General features: G+C 36.4%; 1 protein-coding gene across 2 annotated transcripts in view; it reads right to left on the minus strand.

The window, feature by feature from the left end:
* LOC134542975 (RING finger protein 17) overlaps positions 1–26,249 on the minus strand; it is a 233,541-nt gene extending 207,292 nt beyond the window's left edge. Inside the window, exons 1-5 of one of the 2 annotated variants that reach the window (XM_063387612.1) lie at positions 26,083–26,249; positions 23,296–23,628; positions 17,051–17,136; positions 7,394–7,594; positions 5,102–5,182 (exon numbers count right to left, since the gene is read on the minus strand). In XM_063387612.1, the coding sequence (XP_063243682.1) occupies positions 5,102–5,182; positions 7,394–7,594; positions 17,051–17,136; positions 23,296–23,628; positions 26,083–26,149 (768 nt within the window). In that variant the 5' untranslated portion in view covers positions 26,150–26,249. The remainder of the gene's footprint in view (positions 1–5,101; positions 5,183–7,393; positions 7,595–17,050; positions 17,137–23,295; positions 23,629–26,082) is intronic. The other variant, XM_063387613.1, reaches the window with a different exon arrangement.
* Positions 26,250–27,713: the final 1,464 nt, after the last annotated feature.

Here is a 27,713-nt window from a genome sequence, read left to right on the forward strand (position 1 = left end):
GGAAAGTAAAAGAGAAAGGTTTCATTGTATTAGCCTTGCCCTAGGAACGGAAAGATTTCATGATTGCAATATTTGCATGAAATTCCGCAAAAAAAAAACTTAAAAAAAAAAAAACATTTTTTTCGTAACAAAACCAAATTTACATGCATTCTCCAACATAATGTGCCAAAAACTGCTGAAAAGAGATGAAAGCATTTTATCACAGAAAAAAATGTTGAAACCAAGATGGTGTATTTTAACTTCAATCTGTTTTCGTACAGTGAAGCCTTTAAGTGGGCGTGTGGTGTATATATATATACACACACATTCAACTACACACACACACACTCATTCTCTTCCTCTCTCTCTGTGTGTGTGGGGGAGGTGGGGGGGTTGAGAGAAGAGGGGGTTGGGAGGGGGGTTTGAGGATGAGTGGGGGGGGGGCACGCTTGGTACATATACGTATTCTGTGGTAAGAAGTGAAATCTTCATGGTTTGTGGTCCTATACATACCAAGTTATTATGTTTGGGAGATTAGATTAAAAATAAGTAAATAATTGAGTGCAAAAGATAAAAGCATTTCACTATAGAAAAAATATGATTTTCCTGTTCAAATAACAGTACAGTCCTGTAAACTGAAATTTTCACGGCGGAGCCTAAAAGCCCAAGAGGGCTGGTTGAATGCCCACTGGAGAGTCCAGGGCTACTGAACAGGCTCCCACGAAGGGCATTGAACTAAGGAGAAGCAAATCTTGATACCGCCTCGAAGGTGTTCTAACGTGTCCAACCTTCGAAGGATCAGGGCACCATGTCGAATTAGATTCAGTTCTGAGGCCAGAAGCACAATCGCCAACCCCAGGAGAGCATAACAGCTGTTGGAGGGCTAGACTTAGTTTTAGTGTTGACTCAAGCATGTACACCATTTGACAGACACATCAAACATATTATATATTATGTTAAATTGGTAATTAACTTAGCTCCAACAGCCAAGTTCAACAAGTGGCAATTTTCTAATTTAAATTGGTGTTTTATTTATTTTAGAAGCACAACCACAGTCTTGTGTTTCTACCCTGAGCATAGCAGCTGAAAGACAGGAACAGTTTGAGATGAAACGGATGTCTCTTCCACTAAGGGCGGGTTACAAAGCTGAGATATGGAATAAAGACCTCACTTGTATCCATGGAATTCTACTGAAGACATATACCGTGTTTTAACGCATAATTTTAGCACATTTTATACTAAAATCAAGATTGAAAAGTAGAGGTACAACGTTTTTGCGGAAAAAAAAAAATTGTTAGGTAAAGTAATTCACAAAAACAAAACCCATTCATGGAAAATATGTTTGTTTAAAAAGTGGAGTATATAAAAGCATGCAGAACAATTTAACTTATTAAGTCATGCAACAAAAACCTTTCTTCAACTTTAAATAGAAAAACAAAATGTGAATGCGAGCCTGAACTAATGCATAACTATAGTCGTAGTATACACCACAAAAGAGTGAGGGGCAACAAATGTAGTTAACTCAGCTCTTGACAGAGAGCGCGTGTTGCATGCAATCAGTATCGATATTCAACTACATGTGCACGCTCTATACGCGAATGAATGATGACAACTAGCGCTGGCTACATTTCTATATAAGCGGTACACCGCGGCGACGCAGACTAACAGATAAAGGTTATAATGTTTAAAAAAATCTTTAAAAGAAAATTTACACATCAGACAACATCGTATTTCAATTAATTAAATACCTAAGAGGTAATGTCCGAATAAATATTTTAGATTTCTACTTTAAAACATATTGTTTTATAGGAAAAAAATACCCACACAAAGCGCTCGGAATCTAATAGCCCCACTAGACATCTTGCCGTTGACACCTGTCACATTCTTCTGCCCTGCAGTCGCCACCTTAGTGCGTGGCTTTAAAAATAGAATCCCGTCCTCTCTTTCTTTTATCAAACTTCCGTTAGTTATCTGTTCATTAATATTATTCTATTCTAGTGTTGGGCCGATTCCTAAAATATACCGATTCCGATTCCATTTTCGATTCTTAATTTGAAGGGTCGATTCTTCGAATCCGATTCCTTATTTTTTATCTGACAATGTTCAACAGAGTAATATACTCAGAAAAAAAAAGGTTGTTTAAGTTTTTAAAAATGTAATTGCGCTGTGTTTAATTTTCTGTGCAGAAATAAACATTATATACAGCTTATACATATAATGTAAAAAGCATGTTCATTACCATCAAGTTTACGCTACCTTGAATTTCTAGCACAATTTAGCCTTTTAACCTTGCATATAGTTAGACAAAACTCGTGTTCAAACACTGCCAATACGTAATCAAAGATGTTGTATGACGTAAATTGTAAATAATGTTGTAACTTAACCAACTTTAGATACCTTACATTATCAACTCAATTAATTTATTGTAAAAAAAAAGAAGTTTTGTACGGTTAGGTTAAGACTTTTATATTCAAGCACAAATAAATAATGATCCAAATAAAATGACAATATAACCTCGTTTTAACATATTTCAAGGGACCAGGGTGCAAAAAAAAATAAAAAGAGGGAAATGTAAAAATAAAATTTTATGATGGAAACAAATATGCACCACACTAAAATAAAATGTCAGAGATGCTTACTTTTAATATATTAACTAGAACTTAATTATCTCACTTGGTGAAAAGAATAAATCCATCCAGTCTTGCAGTTCTTCACAACCGTAAAGAGAAAATAAATTTTCTGTTCTTTAGTAAGAAAATATGTGCAGGTTTAAGCATCTCAAAATTTCCACATTTATGGTGAGATATTCTTACACAAAATATTTAAACTCTTCAAATAATCGCGTGTTAACATTTTCATTTCAGAAATTTATCGGAAAAAATTATGTTAAACTAACACAACTACATTCAAAGATTGTTTATGTTTAGTAATAAAAATTTACGAACGGTTAAGCAGCAATGTTTGGAAATTCAGATTTTCCAACTGCCTTTCCAAAATATTTCTAATGTAAAACGAGCATCGCTAAACACGCACAAGAACGCCGATCTACAGCAATTTGGTTATGTTGCTTTTAAACTTATTTCAATATGGTCGCAGTAATCCACTGTGAATTTTGGTAAAATCTCTTTAAAAATTATTTTATTTATAATTCTTTCAAGTTTAAAGTGGGGAGTTATTTTTCACGTTCACGTCATCAAAGATTTGGTTCATGGCCGTATGGTTTACCGTGGCAGGTAGCACAAACAAAAAAATTAAGTTGTGTACAATGGCAAATGTAGCAGCCATGATCAAATAGTTATCGTTTAGTAAATAAAATTTACATTATTTTCTTTAAATATTGATGGTTTTGACTATTTTTGAAGGTTTACTATTAAATGCAGTGCTGCTGCAACGTAATTTCCGAATAATGCTTTCGCTGAAAGCGGGAAAGTAGATACTGCATTTGTACTGTAGGGAAAATGGAGGTGCAAGTAAATAAATACGTTAATCACCGAAATTCGTAAATCTCAGTTCCGTAAAAAAGATTTTATTATGTAGTTTAAAAATTATAATTGCATACATTTTAATATTTTCTTACGTTGCATAGGAGATGTATTTTGCAAACTTACAAAAACAATGCAGGAATCGGTCATGGTCGATTCCAAAACCATTGTATTCTAAATCCCGCGATTATGGTGGAATCTGTGGGACCGACCGATTCCGGAATCGGAATCGACCCATCACTATTCTATTCCTGTGAACTCAGTATAATAAATGCTGAAGGTGCTGGGGATATGTGCTTGTGTAATGCAACCGCTAGGCTACAAAGAGTGCAGTCCCTTTGTTTCGTTTCTGACTACGTCGCTACAAGATAAGCAGACTATCATCCAAACGCCTATACTCAGGGCGTGCCTGCGACTTCACAGTCACAGCATCACTGGCTGGCTTCAAGGCCAAGGTATGCTCGACTCGAATAAACCAAGTCTTTGAATATACATATACTTGTACGCATTTCTTATTATTTAGAAAATAGACAAAATCTATTTTTTCCCACCATTAAATATAACAATGTGGACTTTTTTTTAAATTTAAATGCTCTTAATTAATTTGTTGGGACATTTTCATTAACGAATAATAACATTGTTTATAACTACGTTAGGCCGAAAAAGTCAGAGCCGTCTTTATACTTGTTGCTAATTGATCGCGTTAATAATACACAAATATTTATAAACTTGTTTGGAATTATTTCAGCCGTGACACATTTACAAACACATCTGACAAATAGTAGCCACTACTGTATTTATTTCCGAATCGCTATGACAGTTTTCTCGTAACTTTTGTTTCGGTCAGTTGTTGGGGTATCTGTCCGGGAAGGGGGTGGTGATGGTTTGAGTTTAATCCCAAATTTATTTTCTAAAAAAGTTTTCAAGGTTTCTTTAAATGAAAAAAGTATAGTTTTCCAGCGACTATTTCGTTTGAGGTGTACGTGCGTTGCCGCAATCCTGCTTTTTTGTAAGGAATTAAATCCTTGCGCTACACTAGCGCCACCTGTTAGCAACATCCCGAACCAACATGGCCACCAGCAGACAGCCCACGTCGACAACAGATAGCAGGACAATGCTGCATCGGCCGCGGGCCAAGTCGAGTAATCGATTGCAGGCTGAGATGCTATACTTACGTGGCATGGTAGGGTATTCTGGTTATTTTGAAGCAATCGGTGATTGCATCCGAACTTGTGGGGTATCGTTTTAAAGAGAATTCACACATCTGCCCACAAAAATTAAGATTTCGTTAATATAACCTGTTATTTTCCAATTATACAGATTTAAACACTATTTTTATGCTTTTTTCGGTTAATTTTTATTTTTTGGGGGCCAAAATCTGTCCAATTCGGTTATAGCGAGGATCAAACCCGGAACCGTGACACCTCGCTATAACGGGACTCTAGTGTATAAGCAAGTTACTCAACCCTTGAGCTTGACTGAATTTGTAGTATGCATCATTGCCCAGCAGCATGTCAAGTTTTGAGTAAAGCCACACACCATGCTTTATAAACAGTGCTGTAATTGAACTAAGTTTCATCAACAAACTGAATGGAAGGAAAGCACACATTCCTAGCAGAATGAAGCTGGATTCTCCTTACCTTCTGGGTGGCCAACATTTGCATCAACATCTTGGAGCCTTTCTCATATGCTTCCTCCAGCGTCTCCAGACACTCTTTGTTCTGCAACACAAACATCTGATCTTCAAGACAAGAATTCAGAGCAATACTTGACAATTTTTAAAAATATGAATTCGTAAATAACGAGTTAACTCCACTGAACATTTTATTTAAACATTAAGTACTAAATAATTCAGTGTATATATCTTTAGATGAGAACAATAATATTAATCGCAGATAGTAGTTAAAGAAGTGCAAGAGAGATGGGATAACTTCTCATCATAGCGTAGGATGATATTTAACAAAACAAAACATCAGACAATACTGATACTCATACAACCTTTCTCAACACCAAAGAAGGCATAAACAAAGTTGTGCTAAACTCCACAAAAAAAACACTTCATTTAAAAAACTGGAAGTCACCAAAAGAATAAAAGTAAACTTTACTTTGATTGCTAAATGTGCTTTTTTTTTTACAATAGTCCCGTTAGTTGTAAATCTGAACACATCCATTATCTATTTAAAACTAAACTACAGTAAACTCCCGAATATCCGTGCTAATTGGGACCTACCAAAGCTTAGATAATTGAATTCCTGTAAAAAAAAAAAATCCATTTCACAGTAAGGACTGCCCTTGAATTTGGGCCGCACCATATATTTGTCTTCAGCACAATTCTGAGCACAAGTGAAGTCTGTGTATACTGTCTCTTGGCTTACTGGAACGTAAACAATACGGCACTGTGTCGCTATGCTGACTTTCTCCTCTGCTGTAGAGGCGTCACTCACCCACTCCTCTCTACCTACATCTCCCCCCTCCCCATTCCGTCGACAATTAGTATTTAATTATTCTACCCTTCAGCAGTAAGTTATTCTTTCTTCTCAGTTCCTTGTCCTTTCATAAAACTAGCAAGCAGAGAAAATTGTGCCAGGCTGGAGGCATATATAAGTAGCACTTCAATACATCAGTTCTCAGAGGCATGCTTTTCACACACCCAACACAGGTCCGTTTCCAGAAATCAAAGATGGATGCAGCAATACATGTGTATCTTGCGAAGCCGTGGCTGCAGTGTTCATCATGAAATGTTGCAGTTACAAGTTTGCAAAATAAACAGCATAGAAAAACGATACTGTTGGCATCATGTAAACCTGTCGTGATAGACACGTGAAGATTGCCTTCACGTACATTGCTAGTTCACGGTCATTTACAACGATCAAAGAGGGAAAGTTAACTCAACACTGCTCAAGATAACATCACGCAAATGGTGCACACACAAATTCTAGCTAGGTTTTTTAAATAGATTTTTCCTGTGCTCCCCTTCCTCCAGCCGAATGCCGGCTAGTCACTTGCCAGATGTCTGCCTAGCAAATGGGAAAGTGACATAACGCACGAACAAAGACGGAAACTGGAGTCGTGAAGCAGCAGTCAGGTATCCTTCTCGGTTTAAAGTTTGACAAATGTAACAGCTGAAGGATAGGACCAAACAGCTTTCTGACACGCTATCAGGGTGGTTAAAAAATATAGAACAGCCAAGGGAAGAAGTACGCCAGAATGATCCCCCCCCCCTTGTTATTACATTTTCAGAATATAACAAACTAATAATTAAAGCTACTTGTAATATCCAAAAATCCAGGCCCGGATAATTGAGTGTTTACTGTATATGTAATTGTTTCACAAAAATTTTTGTGATCACTTGATATTTATACTCGAATTCGACTAGCTACAAATATTTTTCAAAAAACTTGCTCAAACTTGACAAACCTGCTATGTTAAGTTATTGCCTTTCCACTTTATTTCTTTGGCATTAAAGGACTTTATTTGGAAAATTTAATTCATAAACACACTATATTTTGTTTTATTGCAAATGCTGCCATATATGTACTATACACTTTTTGTCAGCAATTTGTAAAAAGTATGGCATTAATAAATAATAAAAACTTTTGAACAAAATGAATCATGGCTACTCGATATAAACTTGAATTCTTTACTTTAACATACATATTTTTATATTAATCTATAGTTCGACTTCTTTACTCAGTGGCTAAATCCCCTTGCTAATAAGCGAAAAGATCCCAGGACAGATTTCCAGCCGAGTTCTGAACTGAATGTTGAGTTGTCCTTTCACCTCTACTGTAAAGTCAATGACGAACCTACGCGGAATCATCACGCCCGGTTTATCCCGGCAGCATCACAGCCGTCTGGCCTGTGAAAATGGCCGGGGCTTCGAACCAGCACAGCCACAATGAAAAAGTGAGAAACACAGGAGTTGCACCGACCTTCTCGAGGAGGGAGACGACCTCGTGGGGCCGGTGGGCGTCGACGAAGCAGTGGGCGCAGATGTTGCAGTCGCACTGCTTGCAGTAGAACTCCAGGGGCTTGTCCTTGTGCCTGTCGCAGAGCGGCGTCTCCAGCAGCTTCACCTTGCCCACCGGGGGCGGCACTTTGACGTGCTTCATGAGAGCCTTCGCCTTGTGCACCTGCGGCAAGCATACCCACAGCTTCCACAGCAGCCTCACGCCCTTCATTATTTTACTATAACAGTTTGTGTTCATAATATAACACTATTTAATTGTTTATTAACGATTTTCCTACCAAACAAGTCCTTAATTGATGCATTTTTATGTAGTCAAAAGCCAAGTTTCAGTGTTGGCATAAACCACAAGAATGAAATCTTGGGGTATATAATCTTAGATTAATCATTCGATTTCCATAAAATTTATAGTTTATGACACAAAATAATTGTTAATGGTACGAGAAAACAGGTTGCAATGTTATTTACAAATGTTTAGCCCAGGCACTTAGTTCACATTTACTAAGTTTTTAATACATCTAAAAATTGTACACGCTGTGTATGTTCTGCCAAATGATCAGAGTTGGTGTACTGCTTTATTTAGTACCTATCAGGTGTCTTAATGATTTAACAGTTAGTTATTTTAGATGTTTGGTTGAATTTTATGCAAGTTATAAAGATGATCACAAGTTAGAGGTGGGTTGTTACAGCAATTTTCGGTGTCTGTTGCACCCTGATACTGATACAGCATTGTACCATGTTACAAGTCTCTGATACTTCTGTATCAGACGGTCCCAGGAGGCAACAAAGCTCCGCGTACGCAGACCGTGCGACCGGAAGGAGAATCTGATACATTATTTATCACGCCTGGTAATTCTCTACCTCTGATACTCTCATGCCCGCCTGATACAACCAGTATCAATCAGTTCAACATTCACTGCAGTTCGTCCTGGCCATGTATCACCATGTTGCGGGCTGTCATGCTTTATAGTTACTTAGTTAGTATCTTTATAGTAACTAGTTTTGTGTTTATATGTATTTTTGTGTGTGAAACACATAGACTTGTTTGCATTTATCAAACAGATATTGCAACAGATACAGTAGCTACTACCTTTATTATTGTTTTAGGTATAAAAATAATTAAAATTATAAAAAACCTAGAATTGTTGGAATTCATTATTTAAAAACCCAGAAACCCAAACACCATTGGAAAAACCCAGATCTGGGTGGAAAAACCCATGAGTGGCAGCCCTGCTTGTAACAATATCGCTTTGCGCCTCTCCTTCAAGGCTTCAACGCCTTCCCCTGCGCTTCCTCCCCTACATTCTTTCCCTTCTTTATCCCTTATTCGTCGTTCCTGCTCCCTCCCCTTTCACAAGCTCCGCCCAAGTGACCGTCATCTGCGATCGGGTACTGCGCTCATTGGCCGTGGTGTTGTTCCAGGTGAATTCTGAACTGATACTAAAGTCTCTGATACTTTTCAAGTGTACTCGTTTGCCGTTCCTGATACAGGCGCGTATCAATGACAAAGTATCAGGTTGATACTTTTCGACCCACCTCTATCACAAGTACATATAGTCAATCTTCAATTATGAAGAAGAGCCTATTTTCTGAACAGAAAGAATAAAAACAATTATTTTTATTTCCGGCATGATTTTCAAACATATTCTAAAAGGGTGCAGTGATACTTCAAGTAGTTTACAATTTTAATGAGTGGTTAGGTTTGGTTATCTGTATTCAGAATACTTAAAAACAGTGTGGATGGAAGGATGGTTGGTTAGGTTGAAACACATTATTTGATACACTTTCAGTTTTGGAAATAAACTACAGCTTCTTTTGAGGTGATTAGCTCTTCTTAATTATCATCATCAGAAGATTCACTGTCTGCTGCCTCCTTTTGGGTTACTTGGTTAACTATTTCACTGTCAGTCAAATGTGGTGCTGTTTCAACTTCATTGTCAACGGACACATACTCTTCAAAGGAAACGTCAAACTGTAAAGTTTCAGCAGCTTCTTGCCAAAGTTCTGCAGGAATGCTCTCTTCACTAGAATTTGGTTCACTTGTCTCGCCCTGGGTAATGCTGCCACTCACCCGTGTTATTCCTGATTCCTGCCAACAGTTTACGATGGTTTATTTCTTCACATTCCACCAACCACCAGTTATCAGTTGAGTTGCTTGGCGGACATCGATGTTGGTGGACAGCTTCAATTTGATGTTGATTACTATTAGTATCCTCTCGACAAGACGTTTTCGAAAGTGGACTTTGGCATTCTGAATTATGCCTTGGTCGAAAGTTTGCAACACTGATGTGCAACTTGGAGGCAGAAATTCCAGTTTGATGTTCTCAAGCCGTACAACGACAATGTGAGCAGCACAGTTATCCACCAAAATGATAATTTTTCTATTCTGCTTTTGCATTTCTTTGTCAGTTTTAATTAGCAAGTTGGAAAATACATCTTTCGACATCCATGCACGGCTGTGACTGACATAGTCAGCAGGAAGAGATGCCACATCTTTTCAGCATCTAGGATTTTTGTACTTTTCTTTAATTAAGGGCCGTAACTTTGTAGTACCAGTAGCATTACAACAAAACATTACTGATAACCTATCTTTAGCTCGTTTGCCACCAGAGCATTTTTTTCCTTTGTGCGACATTGATTTGTTGGGAAGAAGTCCGTAAAAGTAAGCAGTTTCATCTGCATTAAAGATGTCTTCAGGAGAGTATGCTTCCAAAATTCCATCTAGTTTTTATAGTTTCCATTTTTCTGCAGCTGATTGCTCTGCATCTCGTTCCTCACCTGATACAACATTCCAAGATATCCCGTAACATTCCCGAAAACGATGCAGCCATCCAGAACTTGCCTGAAAGTTGGGAACGTCCATCAAAGAAGCAAACTGTTTGGCTTTGGCCTGTAGCATTGGGCCTGTAACTGGGATGTTTTGCACCCTAGTGTCAGTTAGCCAATTGTTTAACGCCTCTTCTAGGTCTTTATTTGTGCCTTGCCACAGTCTTTTGCGGTTAGAACTGAGCGATGATTGTTCATACATCTTCACAATCTTCCCCCATTCTTTCAGTATTGTAGAGTGTAGAGGGTGCCAAACCAAACTGCTTGGCCACGTGTGATTTTTTGTGCCTTTGTTTACTTCCTTCAAGATTTCCATTTTTCTTTTAAAGAATACTGTTTCCGTTTTTTTTTTATCGTCCATGATGATAAAAATTAAACTGAAACTTGGTTAGAAAAATAATAAATGCATAAATAAATACATACAGAACGTCACTGAAAATCACTGATGGCAACAAAATGTAAACAATCAATAATGGAAACGGAAACCGAACAGACCAAAGACTGAATGATATGTGCAGAAGATGGAAACCATTGAGTCGCTGATATTGTCAGTTTTAGCCGCATCTAGTTTTCCAGTGAGTTAACTTTGTGCAAGTTTTTCATAAATGTTGCCGCTACGGAAAAGCCGTTGGCCATATCTCGCCACAAATAAAATAAGTGAAGTGCGCACATCTGAACACACAGTTCCTACTACTAGTAGTGTATTTTTTAAGTCTATGGCCGTGAGTAAAAGCAGTTGGCCATATCTTGGGTAGAAAAAAAAGAAAACAAATGCATATCAAACTTTGTAATGCCATTTTCAATGTAAATAGACAACAAAATAAAGCAGTTAAATGCTTTAATCATTGAAATTATGCCAAGAGAATGACAGTAAGTAAATATTTTGACGCATAGACTAAATATTCTGTAAATGCTCATGATATTGACGAAGAAAATCGGTAAAATGCTTTCGTTGTAACGAAAATCTATTTCGTAAATTTGAAATATTTTAACCTTGTATGTGTAGTCATTGGAGGGAAATTTCAAATCATTTGTTAAAGTGAAATTTTCGTTAATGTGAAGTTCGTTACAGTCAAACCTCGGTCGTACGGCCCCCGGTTCGTACGTACACCTCGGTCGTACGTACAGATTTCAGAAACCGTGAAAAATGAGGCAAAAAATTTAAAAAAAAGTAAAAATATATGAAAAGTGTAAGAAATATGTTAAAGTTTATTTAAATACAGTCGTAACCTGCAGCATTTATAACAAATATGGGCAACATAAAAATTGCATCGCAGTAAAAAATTAAAAAAGCCGCAAATTGATGGAAATTTACCGTCAATAGCGCGGAGAAAGGTCATTGTACTCAGTCAGCTGTTGTTACGGCGCGGCGTAGCCGCCGGCTGGCTCTCTTTGTTCCCTAAGCTGCGCATGCGCAGTATAACTCACTCAACGCTCCGCCCAGACTCGTGACCTTCCATCAGCAGCCAGCCAATAGATGCGAGCTTAGCGGAAAAAAATATAAGCTCCACCTCCCGTGTACGGGAGCAAGAGAAAAGCTATTACGCTTATGGAAAAATACGAAATAAAATAAACTTTTCTTTAAAATATATATATTTTGCGATTTAAAATGCTCATTGCAGCCTATAAACGTTACGTTTTTCGTGATGTTTTTAGGCCTACTAAATAATCTTATCTAAATTTATAAAGAACCCACTGTAATTTTTTTATTTGAGGAAATATGTTATGTGTTAATTATTATTATTTTATTGATATAAAATATCAAAAATGTAAAAACACGGCGTACGATACTGCCTTCGTAAGCTGTATATTTGGCCCAAACATAGTGTTGTCTTTTTTTATTTTTATGTTTGATTAGCTCAAGTGTTGTTTCTGCATGAATAGGATATTTTTTCGATCGAAAATACACCAGCATAATAAACATACGTACATGTAAAAAATTTACTTGTTTGCCAAAGGCACATGTACGTACCGTGTATAGACACAGCAACGGCAATTCATTTCCCGTGGCAGCGGTGGGAAAAAGGGTGGGGGGGGGGGGAGTAGCCACAAATGGACGTAATTTGGCCTCACTGGTTCGTACGAACAAATTTTGGAGAACCGTGAGTGTACGTAGAATCGAGGTTTGACTGTATATCTGTATTTTACCGTATACATTAAAATTATTTTGAATTACTATTTAAAAATTTACCTAGGTAACTTAAACCTGATCAACAATCCTTACTATTTTATAGAATTTTAATGAAGCAACCTAACCAACCATTCACACCATTTCACAGTAATTTTTATGTAGCAACCTAAGCTACTGTTCACACAATTTCATAGTATACTTGTTATGTGTCTAACCTAACCACTCATTAAAATGGTAACTTCTTTAAATATCAAAATACCTTCTAAGAAAATGAAAGAAAAAATTAACAGGAGGTAGAAAAACAATAATTAAGAAGTTTTAATTTGTTTCTGAAACAAGAGGCTTTTTCTTCAGGATCACCAAAAATTCTTAAGTTTCACATAATAGTGGATAGAAAACCATTTTTAATGGTTTCAAAAGCAAACATGACAAAGACAGTGTTGAAATAAGGTAAAAGTGGTGCAAAAAGGCTGGTACTAGCACATACAAGGGGTGCAAAAATTGTATGGAAAATTTTTTTTTGCATTGCCAACTTTTTCACCACTTTTCCCTTATTTTATAAGTACTATTGATCAATTTTTAATACCATTTTCTGAGGTACCTAACTATAGAACACTCTTAAGGATTGAAACTCCACCATCTTGGATTTATTAAATAGTTTGGTTTGGTTCAATGGCATTTTTAATTACTTATCCAAATTACTGGTGTGACAACGCATGCACATTTCAACAGTCTGGTATTAGTTACAAAATCAAGCTTATAACAACTGCGATTATATTTATTTTAGTTCAGATTAACATCCAGTTAATGAAGAGGACAATAAAGATTTTTTTAGTTTCAAAATAAAGATTCAATCATAGGATTTAAAACTTTGAAAGAAAAAATCACATTTGTGAACAACTTAAATGACAAACATACAAACGGTTTACCATATAATTATTTAATTTTTTCTGTTTATATACCGTATTGGCCCGAGTATAAGGCGACCCCGAATATATGGCGACCTGCAGTTTCAGGAGGCCAAACAAATGTAAAAACAATTTTGGTAGAAATTAATGTGAAAATTCATTAGACATCATTTTGTGTTGATAAATCCTTTTTTTTCATTTATGTATAACAATTAATTTATATTTAAAACATTACTTATTTACAAAAAAGTTTGAATGGCCTACCCTAAAAGTCAAAGAAAACAATTAGAAAATATTTACATTTTTAAGTATTACACCAGAAATTTTTTCGTATGTTTACTCTAATGAAGCTGCATAATTGTCATCTTCAGAGCTGTTTATTTGTCCAGAGCTCGTTCCCCGCCGTTCCACCGATGTGTGATTGTTCATTTTTCACAGTTTACTGTATCTACGAATTTAAAATTTTTACAATGGCTATTAGTCACTCTTAAAATACAGCATTTAACTTTCCGTTTCACTTAAGCTACGTATTACCACAGAACAAGACGTATTACTATTTAGTAGGATGTTAAACGTAAGAAAGTAAACAAAGAATGCAGCTTGCAGGAACAAAACAAGTGGCTAGCTGCCATGATGAAGCATACGGCCATGAATAACTTCGGTTACGTGACCGCGAATATTTGTCCATATTACTCTCTGACAGAGAGTCTCTGTCCTATGAATTTTAAAGAATAATTTATGATAATTATGTTGTTTGAAAGGTTTTTACCTAAATAAAGAGTGGAATATTAAAATAGCTTTTGAAGCAACGTACCAAATTCCTGTTAATATGGCGTCTTCGTGCGTTTTCGGCAATGTTCGTTTTACAACAAAGAAATATTGTGGAAAGACAGTTGGCAGCCGTGAATTTCCAAACATTACATCCCAAATGTTTGTAAACGTAAATTGTAAACGTAAACAATCGTTCAGAAAATAGCTGTGATATTTTAGTACAAATATTTCCGTTTAAAAATCTGAAGATAAATTACCGTAAATTTTAACACGCGATTGTACACAAAGTAGGTACAAATATGAATTGTGTAATAAAAGGTTGCCATTTTGAGATGCTTCAACATTCACATTTTTACTCAAGAACAAATATTATAATTTTCAACTTTAAACAATTGTGAATTACTGCAATATTGGAAGGATTTATCGTTTTCCCCGTGTGAGGTAACGAAGTTTTAGTTAATATAAAAAATCGTGAACATTTTGTTTAACAATGTTTCTACTGTAGCTTTCAGCTTGGAACTAATGTTTGCGGTTCTGACGTCTTGGGTGCGAAAATAAGGCGACTTCCTATTTTTGCATCTCTCGTTTATGTAAAAATGGTCGCCTTATATTCGGACAAATACGGTATATATTAGGGATAGGGTTTTCGAATCTTGGATTCGTTGAATATACCGAATCCTATGGATTCGAGGATTCGTAGGATCCGAGGTGGGATTCGAGGTGGGTTTTTAAGAGTTTTAGGTAGTAATTGAAAATTGTAGTGCTGGGCGAAGTTTGAAAATTTCGAACCGAACCAAACCCTTACGTTTGGTTCAGTTCGTAACCTCTTAAAATATATTCGAAAAACCAAACATTCGTTTAAAAAAAATTACGTTTTTCTAATTTTCTAACCCCCATTTGAGACCATTCACAAAACAGCTCAACAAAATTCTATTACTTGTAATATTCCGACTTTCATCGCATAATCGTGTCCTCAACAGTTTCAAGCGCAGACAAAATATAAAAAAAATTATTAATCGTCGCATAACTCGCATAGCATTTTTTCATATAGGCACGCTTTGTTTTTTGTTTACTTTAGAGAATTTTGTACGCATGTGTCGTACTACGTAATTTAAACTATCGTACAAATGCCAAAGGTATTGTATATTATACCTTTAACTATAGTGCGTGTACGAGAAGTGTTGTAAAATCACCAAAGATTGCGTACCCCATACGTTAAACTAAAGCGCATGTACGAGAACTCTCGTATTTCGGCAAAACTAACGTGATCAAGTTAACACAAGACAAATGCGGTAGGAAATGATTAAGTTAATTACGTATTTTAAATTACTGGGATGTATTTATTTTCTTTGGCCTTTTTGGTTATAACAGTCAGGTAATGAAAGTATTAATTTAATCTTGTGTATTAAAAGTACTGGTCCAGTAAATTTTACAGTACGGTACTAAGTTGACTAGCGTAGTCGCGGCAGCCATCATTATTTCTCGTGTTTTCGACCCAGAACCACCCCAAAAAAAAACGTCTAAAGTTTCTTCTGACGAGCAGCATTCTTCCAAGAAAACAGCAACTGCAGTCAGCGGGTTTTGTAATGTAGATAGGTAACTTAATTCACATTCGCCTTTTTTTTTATGTCCTATTAAAAAGTTTTACTTATTAAAAATGTTAGGTTATGTCTACCACAAAAATATGTTATGTGGCCTTATGCTGAATGTTCATCATCTTTATAATATTCTTTTTAAATGAAGGTTAGTGTACACTGAAAAAGGAAGATAGTCTTTTTGAAATTTAGATGTAACTTCATGAATTAAAAGTTGGTACCTATATATATAAGCTAAGCTATATAATGTTTTAATTTTACATATGGCTGGAGAACCTTTCTTTCTCACCACTCAGTAAAAGACCAAAATGCTGGAACTTCTTCATGAATTAAAAGTTGGTATATATATATGCTAAGCTATATATTGGTTTTAATTTTACATATGGCTGGAGAACCTTTCTTTCTCACCACTCAGTTAAAGACCAAAATGCTGGTCATTGGTTCATTTTAATTCAAAACAATTATTTCTGTATGAGGTTCGGCTCAGTTCGAAACCAGAGAACTGAGGTTCGTCCAGCTCTAGAAAACTGTATACCTAAACTATATTAGAAAGGTAACGGAAATAGCACAAATATAAGATAAACTACGCTGCATTTTGTCAATTAGCATAACTACTCTATCATTTCCAACCTTCAATAATATAACATTGCAGAAAAAAACGAAACTTTTTTTAAATGGTGTCTGTTATACAAACGTATTTTATTGAAAACATAGGAAGGATTAATTTAACAGAGAATTAGACAGATGCAAACTTACGTGTGTGGTGTTTGAGGTTATTTGTCTCTATTTTATATCAGGTGTATACACTATGCACTTATTTTATAATTTTATAAATACACATGTGATTTTTTTTAATACATAGGCCTATGTAATTTTTTAAAATAAATCTGTGATTTTTTTTAATAACATGTGGTGAAGTTTAGTGTGGGACTGAGATTCGATGACAAACACTGAGGATTCGAACAAGGATTCGGATTCGACCAAAATGTGGAATATATATATATATATATATATATAGTTTTCACCCATCATAGGTTAATTTACCAGTGATTTCTCCATTTTTTTTTCTCCATTAAGTCATAAGATATACCAAACCTGAGCTAGGTTTTCAAAAAAATTTAAAAAATATGCTCCATGCACGCATTATTTACATGAATTGATTACAATACGCAATAATTACTTAAAAGAAAACTGATCATTTCTTAATTGATTTTTTGATAATACATTATTTAAAAAGATGATAAAATAGAAACATACTGAAAACAGCAATGATAACTTGTTACTCGTAATTTTTGAAACAAAAGCTCAAAAGTAAATTAAGAACAAAATCAAAAAATAAAAAGAGGAATTAAATATCCATACAAGTGAACATAATAACAAGAAAAAAGCACCTTGGAGTAGCAGGAGTTGCAATATTTGAGCTCACACTGTTGGCAGAACCAGTCACACTGCCGAGAGACACACTCTTCACACAACTCTGCAACAAGACAAGAGTTTGCTAGGGAAAAAATTGCATAGTGACATGATTTCCAAACATTGCTTTTTGTTTCAATGAGTACATCAAAATAAACACATTGTAGCCATGATGTTCAACTTTAAAAATAATTTTTAAACATACGAAAAAATTATGCAGAAGGAAACAAACTAACCAAATAAAAAATAAATTACTAATCTCCGTTCACTCTTACCTGAGTTTTGGAATAAACAAAGCCTCTTGTAAACAAACACATTCATTGGCTGCCGGCCGCCGCGCACATTATTCGTGCGCAAGAAATAGTCCCTTGGTTACGTACCATTTGTATATATTTTTACACTGCCTTTTTTATAACAATTGTTGTTATATAGCATTATAGTGTTTCACCATTAATATCCAATACAGTTTAATGTGTCAGCAAGTATTTACTTACAATTATGTTAGCAGACGCCGTTTGTACAGTGTACAGTTGATGCCCGGCGCAACAGTTGTATTTCGAATTCGCGCGCGCACGATTTGTTATGGCTGACGCCGGACCAAGTTTTGTAAAGCACAGAACGGAAAAGCCTTTGAAAAGTGCACAGAAAACTATTGTGTTGAATGTTTTTAAAATATTTTCAGACAAATATCCTGATTTTCGTGTGAACGATATCGCGAGTTGAACTGTGGAATTTACTGGTGTTTTGAAGAGCAGTGTTCTTCATGCAAGGAAAGAATTATAGGACACTGGGACATTAACAACTCCCGGGAAGAAAAGGAAACGTGAGTATCCTGTTATCAAAACTTGTGATGATTTTGTGAATATGGCTATTAGGTGTAAAGTGCTTAGTTTTTTCTTCACAAATGAACCACCTACGCTGAACTAAGTGCTACAGTGCTTCCTGTTGTATTAATTCTCCGTTATTTTATTAGCACCGACTGTAGTGAAGTGTGTGTTTTGCAACTAGTGCTTGCCGCGCAAGATCATGGTGGCCACTCACAGTCACCAAAAATATTCCCTGATTTTTGGCTTATTTCCCTGATTAAAAATTCAAAATTTCCCTGATATTTACAATTACAAAAAAAACATACTTTTGATGAAAAAATATAAATTATAGAGATTACTCATATTTTAGCACCCTGCTGTATTTTCTTCATTATATACATACGGAAGTTCGTTAAATAACATAATACATTTTAAATATGTCACTTTACATTATAGCGTCCCTTTCAATGACCTGCAGTCTGTTTTATTTTATGTATAGAGACCGGAAAAATTCGCGAATTCATTTCACGATAGGCTAAAATACAAATAGTTATACCTCAGTGCTACCTCTGCTATTGGCTCACTACTCACCTGGATGACTCTGGGCCAATGAGAAACACCTGACCAAAGCTTTATCGAATCTCAGGCTGCTACGTTGGGACGTCTCACAAGACAGCAGCCAATGAGTGGGTGGCATTTGACCGAGCGTACGCAGAACTATTGAGTTCATCCTACAGGTCATTGAACCCGCGAATTTTTCCTGTCCTTAGTAATGGGGTATTTCAGTGGCGAGTGCTCAAACATTTTTTCACACTACTTTTGATAACTGTTCTTGCATTCATTTTTGAAGTGTAACATTTCTAGTTGTGAAATATTCTTAGTCTTAGTACTCTCAACAAGGGATAACAGTAGGGATGGGGCGACCGAATCCAATATCCGCCGAATCCGCCGAATCCTAGGGATTCGAAGCTTCGGCAGGTCTGATATAGGATTCGTCAAAGTATTCGGTTTTTTACTATTTACGGAAAAAATAATACAGTAAAACTCGCTTACGAGGCCCCGCATGGTAGGTTTTTGCGTATAAAGCGTTTAAATTGCCCGAGGTCTCATCATTTACGCCATTAAATGTGTGATATAAAGTCCATTAAAAATTTATCTGAAACTCCCCGTCTCAAATAATGACGCACGTAAATCTGAAGAAAAAACAAATGAACAACATACGAAGAAATATGGATGATGTACCATAACTACAGTACAAACCCAATAGTTATTTTAAGATAATTACCATAAAAAGAACAAGATTCTTTGTAGAATACCATAATTACTACAGAAGCATGATAGCTACCATATTTGCACTATAGTTACCGTAACAACCGAGATTTATATTTACCGTGATAGTAATGTATTATTTATTTATGACATATTAAATTAAAGAACATTGTTGAAAAAAAAAAGGATGTTAAACTTTGATATGTACGGTTGGCACATGTTGCTAAGAAATAATGCTATCTGAAAGAATGCAGTACTACTACGAAAAGTGAAAATGGTACTCGTGGATTTTTAGGTTATGGCCGTCTCTTTCGTTTTTCAGTAATATCGGCCGAAAATTAACAAGCGTACTGTATCGAAAGTCGGCAGAAATGCCGATTCAACTAAATATTGGCATAATCGGCTTCTTCAGTACAGCTCTACATTTGATGACATGAGTAAACATATTTCAGACTTCAGGATATTGAAAAAGACTTTAATTTCCATGTAGGTTTATTGTGTGTATGTTTTTTTTGCAAGTGTAAATTGAATTAAGTAAAATGCTTTTATTTTTATTACTTTCAATTGATTAAACTTTAATGACCAGTTACAGATATTTATGACACTAATTTTGAGGTTAAGCAATTTTACTAAAGCATTCCAGCCACGCAGGTTGCCAGTGAGAGATGCTTCTCTTCTGCTGGAAACACTATCTCATATCCAATCGTAGAGCTAATTTAAATCCTGAACGTGCAGAACGAATTATTGTTCTGCATGATAGATTAAAGAACAGAATTTAATACTCTGTGACAATCTCTCTCAGAATTATTGTGAGGAAAAGTGGAAATGTTGAAACAATGTGAATGTACTTTTCAAACAACATGATTTTTGGTGCTAAGTTTGTCGAAGCTCAGTATGGACTCCAGAAAAATTGACAAGGATGAAATTTTTCCAAAGATATGTTACATTTACACAAACATATACTTGGTTATGTTAGTTGGATGATATCAGTTACTAATGAACCAATGGAAACAGGTAAGATTCAATGGAAAAAAATGTTATTTTTTAATAAGCCCACTTCATTTTAATACTTTATTCAAACATTATAATAAGTTTAAGATAAAAATAATTTCCCAAAAGTGTAACTGTACCACAAAAGCTCGAGCTCGGCTCGAAGTAAAATTCTTAGGCTCGCAGACCTCTAGTTATTTATAGAAAAAATCCTAACCGCTAATCTGTACTAAAACTGAAATTTCTCAAGAAAAAATTTTTGTCTTTATACATATATACTTATACCAGAAGTGTACCAAACTACATGTAATAAAGTCAAGGTACTTTTAGTGCAAGCAGAATACATCTCACTTACATTATATATGTGGATATCATCTGTTAAAAGATTCGAGTTTGGGTTCGAGATTCGGCAAATCCAGTCTAGGATTTGAGTTAGGATTCGGATTCGAGGAAATCAGGATTCGCCCCATCCCTAGATAACAGTACAGTGCAAATTTTACCTTGTGTTTGATTTAAAAATGAAACAACTAATGGATAAATCTTCAATGCATTACAATCAGTACTCCCATCTGTAGCTAAAGCAAATGGTTCACTTACTAAAGATTCAACAGTTTCAATTTAGTTTCACCAGCCATATACTCCACTAAGGCAGATGTTTTTGCTCTCGCACAGCTGTATTTCTGTGCAATTTTTGAGTCCGGAAACATAGCTCTATACAAATTACCCGAATGATCGGCTACTGCTATCGGTAAATTGTGTTCTACCAAAAAACTTGAAAACAATAACTCTGCGTTTGTTCCTTTCGTTTCTTCAGATGTACCTAGCGAAAAACGACGATATAGATTTATTGCTCGTCACGGCTTTAAAATGTTCTGCATGTTTCTTTGTTTCAATATGCCGTCTACAGTCATCCCTTCCACCATGTGTAATCGAAAAGTTACACGTGCATATATTACAAAACGCGGGGCGTTCCAAAACATTTGAAGATGACAAGCATGGCCATTCTTTTGAATAGTTTGGTCGAAAGTTCTGAAGAATAACGTTCTTTTTTTTTTTGCCCCAGATACACATTGTTCTGTCACACGCTTTATTTCTACAACCGGCACTGAAGAACACAACACTATCGAACAACATAAAATAGTTTCACGTCTGCAGACATGACAAAAACACTTTGATGAAAAAAAATGGCTTTCAAGAAAGTAATTAACACAACACAGGTTAGCCAAAGTACCGTACAAAAATTATTGTGATGTAAGTAGCTAACAAACGAAAAGTCCGAGAATATGTACTAGTTGTATCGTACAACGGACGTAATACCGTACCATTTCTATTACAAAACACAAGAATTAATCTACTTATTTCGACAGTACATGCGCACATTTATTAGTTCCGTTATCTGCGCAACCACGTGATGTATTCCAACTGCGTTCACGAAACACGCACACCAGAAACGAAATATTTTTCCGTTACCCAGAAGCACAAAGCCTCGTTTCAAGTAATAAACAAGCGATGTTCCCTAATTCTGTGTTAAATTCGTAATAATTACGAAATATCCGTAATGGTTGGCAGCTCTGCGGAAATATAGATGACACAAAAAATTCCCGGTAATTAAAAAAATTCCCTGACATTTCCCTGATAATTCCCGATCAACGTGATTTCCCTGATAAATCCCGGTTTTCCCGGTGAGTGGCCACCCTGAAGATGCATTCAGCATATCACTTGTTGACGCGGCGCAGTGATACGACGGTGTTTGTTTATTTCAAAACTCAGCTAAGAGTGAACCTAGAATACCAGCAGTTTATTCCATAGAGCTTCGTAGTGCTGCAAGCAATAAATTTCAGAACTGTAGTCGTACTTTCCCACTGTACCACACACACCCTCCGTTTTCCAACTTTATTTAATTCACATACAGCGAAACCCCTTATTTACGTTACCGTTATTTACGTTTTCCCGTTATTTTCACTATATTCTTCAGGTCCCGTTTAGTTCCCATTTAATCCAATACAATACTTTCACGCGAATTACGTCTCAAAAATTTAATACATCACGTAACAACCATAGTATGCCTAAAAACATTGTGAAAAACATAACTTTTATAGTCAGCAGTGAACATTTTAATTGCAAATTATACATATTTTTTAACATGAAAAGTTGCTTTTATTTCTAAACATATAATAATTTAAGCCTAGGCGTGTAAAAGTCCGAGTAGTTATAGCAGGAGACAATCTAAAATGTACTAGGGAAAAACGTAAACTCACGAATGTATAGTATAAACGTTCGGATACTATATTTATGTCATAACTTAGCCGAAATACTGGTACGAGACATAAACTTCACAAGATACAATGAGCGTAGTGTTGGTAACTGTTTTATACATATTTATAATTTCGGAAGTATTGTACAGTTGAGGCATATTTTTAAACTAACCATTTATTTCTGGGGATCGTAAATAATTAATTATTGGTATCAAGACATCAAGATGAACGTAAACTTGAACATGTCACGGCAGCGAGAAAACTGGTGCGTATACTATTAAACTGGTATTAGAACTGGACAAAACTGGTACACGGGAGGTGAAGCTTATATTTTTTTCCGCTAAGCTCGCATCTATTGGCTGGCTGCTGATGGAAGGTCACGAGTATTTGTTATGAACGTTGGAGGATGCGACTGTATTTTAATTAACTTTAACGTATTTCTTACCTTTCTCTTTATTTACACTTTCCCGCTTTTTACACTTTTTTACTTCGTCCCCATGTAAAGTGCAAAAAAAGGGGTTTTGCTGTATGTTACTTTTTCAGAATTATTAAGATTTCAATACATAGTTTTAAAAAAAAAGTCACATATAGTATTAGGAAAGAGTGCACTTTAATGACAGGGAATTTTAATATTATTTTATTATTTGACATCAAACCCAGCCTCCGGAGGGTCGGCGTGTCCATGAGCTCAAGAGAATAGTTCACGCCGCTCAGCAACACTGCATCAACTTCTTGCATCATTTCTGGCATTCATAACAGAAAAATGTTAGCTAACCTTGTTCTTTATAAAACCACAAAGTACTTTCATTTATTTAATGTAATGATCAATGTGGAATGTCAGCTTAATGCCTCACCCGAATCTGCCCAAAAGCGCTCTGCATCAGCACGATTCTAGCAACTCACCCTGCACAACCTGCTGGGTCAACAATGGCTCCGTCACAACCCGCGACTTGTTGAAGCGCCGGACGCTGGCCCCTGGCGGGACGAACGTCACCTGGGCGTCGCCGGTGCTCTGGGTCCACTGGCGGGCGGTTACCGCCCCCAGCTCGAACATGCTCAGGGGGAAGTCAGCGTAGATGCTGGCCTCCTTATGCTCGCGGGCGGAGACGGCAGAGCAGACCGGGCACGCAATGCTATCCTTCCCGCCTGACAGCGCGGTTTGCACGCACCACTCGCACATGGGGTGGCCGCACGCGAGCAGCAGGGGTCGCTTGGGCCCCCGCCCATATTGCACATCTGCACAGAATTCATTAATTCATTCATTATTTACATCTTCTGCAGGGTTGCCCAACTACTGTGCCATGGCTTAATAGATGATCTCAGAGTTCATAAAACAGTCCCATACATTATTCTAAAAATTTTGAACATATACATAACTATATATGTCCACCTTAATTCAGGAGATTTAATTTTCTTCAGTTCATTTAACACTATGCCGATCTTATTAATTGTGACAAAAATCTTTTTAATTTATATATGAGTAAAAACATTTTTATATGACAATCCGCTAAAACCTTGTCCCGTACGAACGTAGGGGTGGTAATGATGTAAGCGACGCCATGTTTGTGACATCAGTATTCTTATGGAATCGAGATCCAGGACTAATCCCCAAACATTCCAAAAAAGAATGTTGAGGACATCTTTCAAAGACTTAAGTGTCGGAGAAATTAGCTGATTGTCAGGCTACATTAAAAATACTTTAAAATAGTGAGGATGGTTGGTTAGGTTGGCTTCAATAAAAATACTACATCCACTTTTAATGTATGAACAATACTGAACACTATTCACTTGGAATGGAAAACAAGTCTTGGCCCCTGCCGTAAGGTACTGACATTAAACACCTGTATTTTTGAAAACAGACACTGCTTTTTTATATTCCTAACGATGCCTGGAGAACCACATGATCATTTTGCAGCTAGTATCAAGTAAATAGCAAAGCAGCAATAAGATCAAGGATATTTCTAGTTAAAAAGTCTCTGCTATGCTATTTTAAGCACAAAACAAATTGACAACACTATAAAAACATTACTGGTAATAGTTACAATGATTTTACATCATCCCTTAACCCAAAAATACCATTAAACGTTTAACTGAACTAAGCATGACAGCGGCAGAGTTAAAGCACAAGTGAATATAAAATAGTTAATTACACACCAATTTCTTGAAAATCTCTGAATAAACCTGGACAGAATTAGAAATTAAACATAGAACAGAGTAAAACTATTTTGGAGTGCTGCTTATCCGTAAATAAAATAATAAAATTTGGAAAATAACTTTTTTGAACACTAAAGACATTCCTCTCTCTACCCTTCAAGCAGTGTTTTCTAATTCCTACTGGTTTCTGAGAAATTACAGTTTCTACGTCACATTATACACCACATGCAGTGAAGCAGCCATCAACATGCTGTGCTTTAATTACGTTGCCAATCCTGTGGTTTTCTATATATTTTGCAACTGAAATTTTGATGCAATGGAACATAAACAGTAATACAAAAAATTTACATGACTTTCTATGACAGAGAACATTTTTAGCAGTACGGAAGTGCAAGGCGCCGTCTTGTTACGTGTTATTTCGCACGTAACCTGATGTATAAAAGGACTAATACCGTGTCTCAAAAATAATAAATCCTTTTTGTACATCAGGTTACATACTATTGCACATAAAAAGTTGGCGCTTCACACCTCTGAAATGCTAAAAAAAATCTGTCAAAGGTGACGCTTGGGTTTGGATGCACATTAGAGAATCACATTATTTTTTTAAATTATTATTTAGGTTCCATTGCATCACAGTTCCAATTGAAAAATATAAAAGTTCTTACGTTTGGAAAACCCCATTATACAACGTAATCCAAACAAACCATGGCGATGGCCGCTTCACTGCCTAGACTATTGAATGTGACCAAAATACTATAATTTCTTAGAAACAAGTAGGAATTCATAAACAATGTTTACAGGGTAACTAGAGGAACATCTTCAGTGTTCGAAAAAGGTATTTTCCAAATTTTAATTATTCACGGAAAAGACACGACGTGATAAAATTACCAGAAGTATTACAAATGTAACTATCCTAACCTAACTACTCACTAAAATGATAAAACTAATTACTTTAGAAACAATAAAAATTTAAATTTTTTATGATTAAAGATAGAGAAAAAAAAACTGACAGGTTCTGATTCTTTAGTCCCTGTCACTGTAGCAAGCACAGTAGAAACGCATTAAAAAAAACACGTTAATGTGAGGTAAATATTCACACGTGCCGAAGTATTTATGTTAGTGTTTTACGTAGGCTACCCTAGACAGCTTAGGATTGCTATGCTAATCCGTACGGGTCCGTGTAGCATGCGTGCCATTGTAAAAACTCCGTGATATCCGTCTCCGATTCCGTGTCATTATATACCGGAACTAACGACATCTCGACATCTTCAACATTTCTTACAGAATCGTTATGCATACTAATCACTATAATCTCGGTTTTAATAACGGTATTACGTTACAATACACATTTGGACGAACCATTAAAAAACAGAACTCCCAAAAAGTACAGAAAAAACTGTTTATATAAAATATCAATTAATTCAATAAAAAAAATTTTAATTTGTAAACTTCTGAACCACGCAAATATCATAAAAACAAAAAAACGCCGGCAAAATTTAAAGTCTAATAGAACTTTAGCTTTTGTTGCCAAGTTACCTCTCAAAGTATACAGTTGCGAACAGCTGGTGCATGTAACACGTGAACCTACTTTACAACTATCCATTTTAAACCGAAATTGATAACTCAAACAATTTTCTACACATTTAAATATTTAACGAAAATTTTCGGCCATCTTCGCAATGAAGGATAAAATTTCCACAGATATAAGAAGTAAAAACCTAACATTTACATCAAACGACCGCGTGTCATAGAAAACTACATACAAACGAAGTTAATTCAACAATATTACAATGATTTTAAATTAATAACCTAAGTTAAACTGTAACCAGTCCAACTGTTTACAGTTATATTATTATTTTTATTATTATTGTAACATTAATTGTGTATTTCATAAGCCAATATTATGTATTTAATCATTTTATTTTAAAGAGGACAACCAAAGTATAACAGATATTACAGATCTGATTGCCAGAGACAACACACTTTTAACTTCAGGGTCTTCTAAGCAATATTCTCTGGAAACTTTATTCATTTGGTCATAGTTCAGCACTCTTACACGCTAACATCCAAGTTTTATTTCACTATGCAGATTATTCGGTTTGCTGATAGCTATAGCTCCTTGGTTGCTAGGGACTGAAAGTAAATAGTTAGAAAAAGGAAAGAAGGGAGACGCAATCACCATCTTGCAGCGGGAAGACGTTTCTCGGGCTGGGGCGAACCAAAGCCTTGGTTGCCGCCCGAGGAATTAATGATTCGCGTCATCCGCGGTCGTGTACTATCTAGAATTCTCCATTCTATGAGTTGGGAGAGTAGTATCTGGACTGAACAAGTCTTAGATAGGGAGTATCGGCGACATCGAGTGTCAACTTGTGCGTCGGTCCCGTTCGTCCCGTAGTGGTTCCGGACGACTGATGTCAGCGCCAGCTACGGTCGGCCACGACGATTGGTGAGACCAATCCAAATTAAACCAGACTTTTTAGGACGAGAGGGAAGTCGATTCTTCAGCCAGACACCCGGCTACCTCAGATCTTCTGTAGTTCGCCAATTACAGCTTACAGCGTCCAGTGTTCCAGCGTAGCAGCAGACCACCTGGAGGTCCTGGGAAGAGAGCCTCAAGCCTCCGTCAGCATATAGCTAGACCCGGCATGGTATTCAATGTGTTCCAGTGACGTAATTTGCATTTAATTACCGACACCTAGGTGTGAACAGAAGTTAACATACAAAATATATTGACGTCGACCCAAGTGTCTCCTCGGCTCCCTCAGGCCGTTATGCCTCGTCAACGTCCTCCCTGTGTGTCCCCAGTGGAGTGCGACGGCCAGGGACGCACCCGCGTGCGCCCTAGCATGCCAGTGAGGGTTATGTCTGTGTATATATATTTGCAAACGATCAAGGGTCTTAAATGTAAATAACTTATTTATTCATTAATGTCTCGTGTATGTCTTTGTAAATAATTCAATAACTTTCTGAAGGGTTTCGCCGTAGTATGTAATCGCAGCCTGGCGCGCCGCGGGACGGAGCTCTCTCCCACGCCGGCCGATTTTCCCCTCCCTCCCCGCCACCCGCGGGCGCCGGCCCGCGGGCGAGCGGGGAGAGTCAGTCGCGTCCTGGTCTCGAGCGGAGACAGACGTGTTCGTTGCTCCGCGAGCCGCGCACGTTGCGCTCGG

Source organism: Bacillus rossius, assembly GCF_032445375.1.
Source record: "Bacillus rossius redtenbacheri isolate Brsri chromosome 9 unlocalized genomic scaffold, Brsri_v3 Brsri_v3_scf9_2, whole genome shotgun sequence".
NCBI classification, from domain to species: Eukaryota; Metazoa; Arthropoda; class Insecta; order Phasmatodea; family Bacillidae; genus Bacillus; species Bacillus rossius.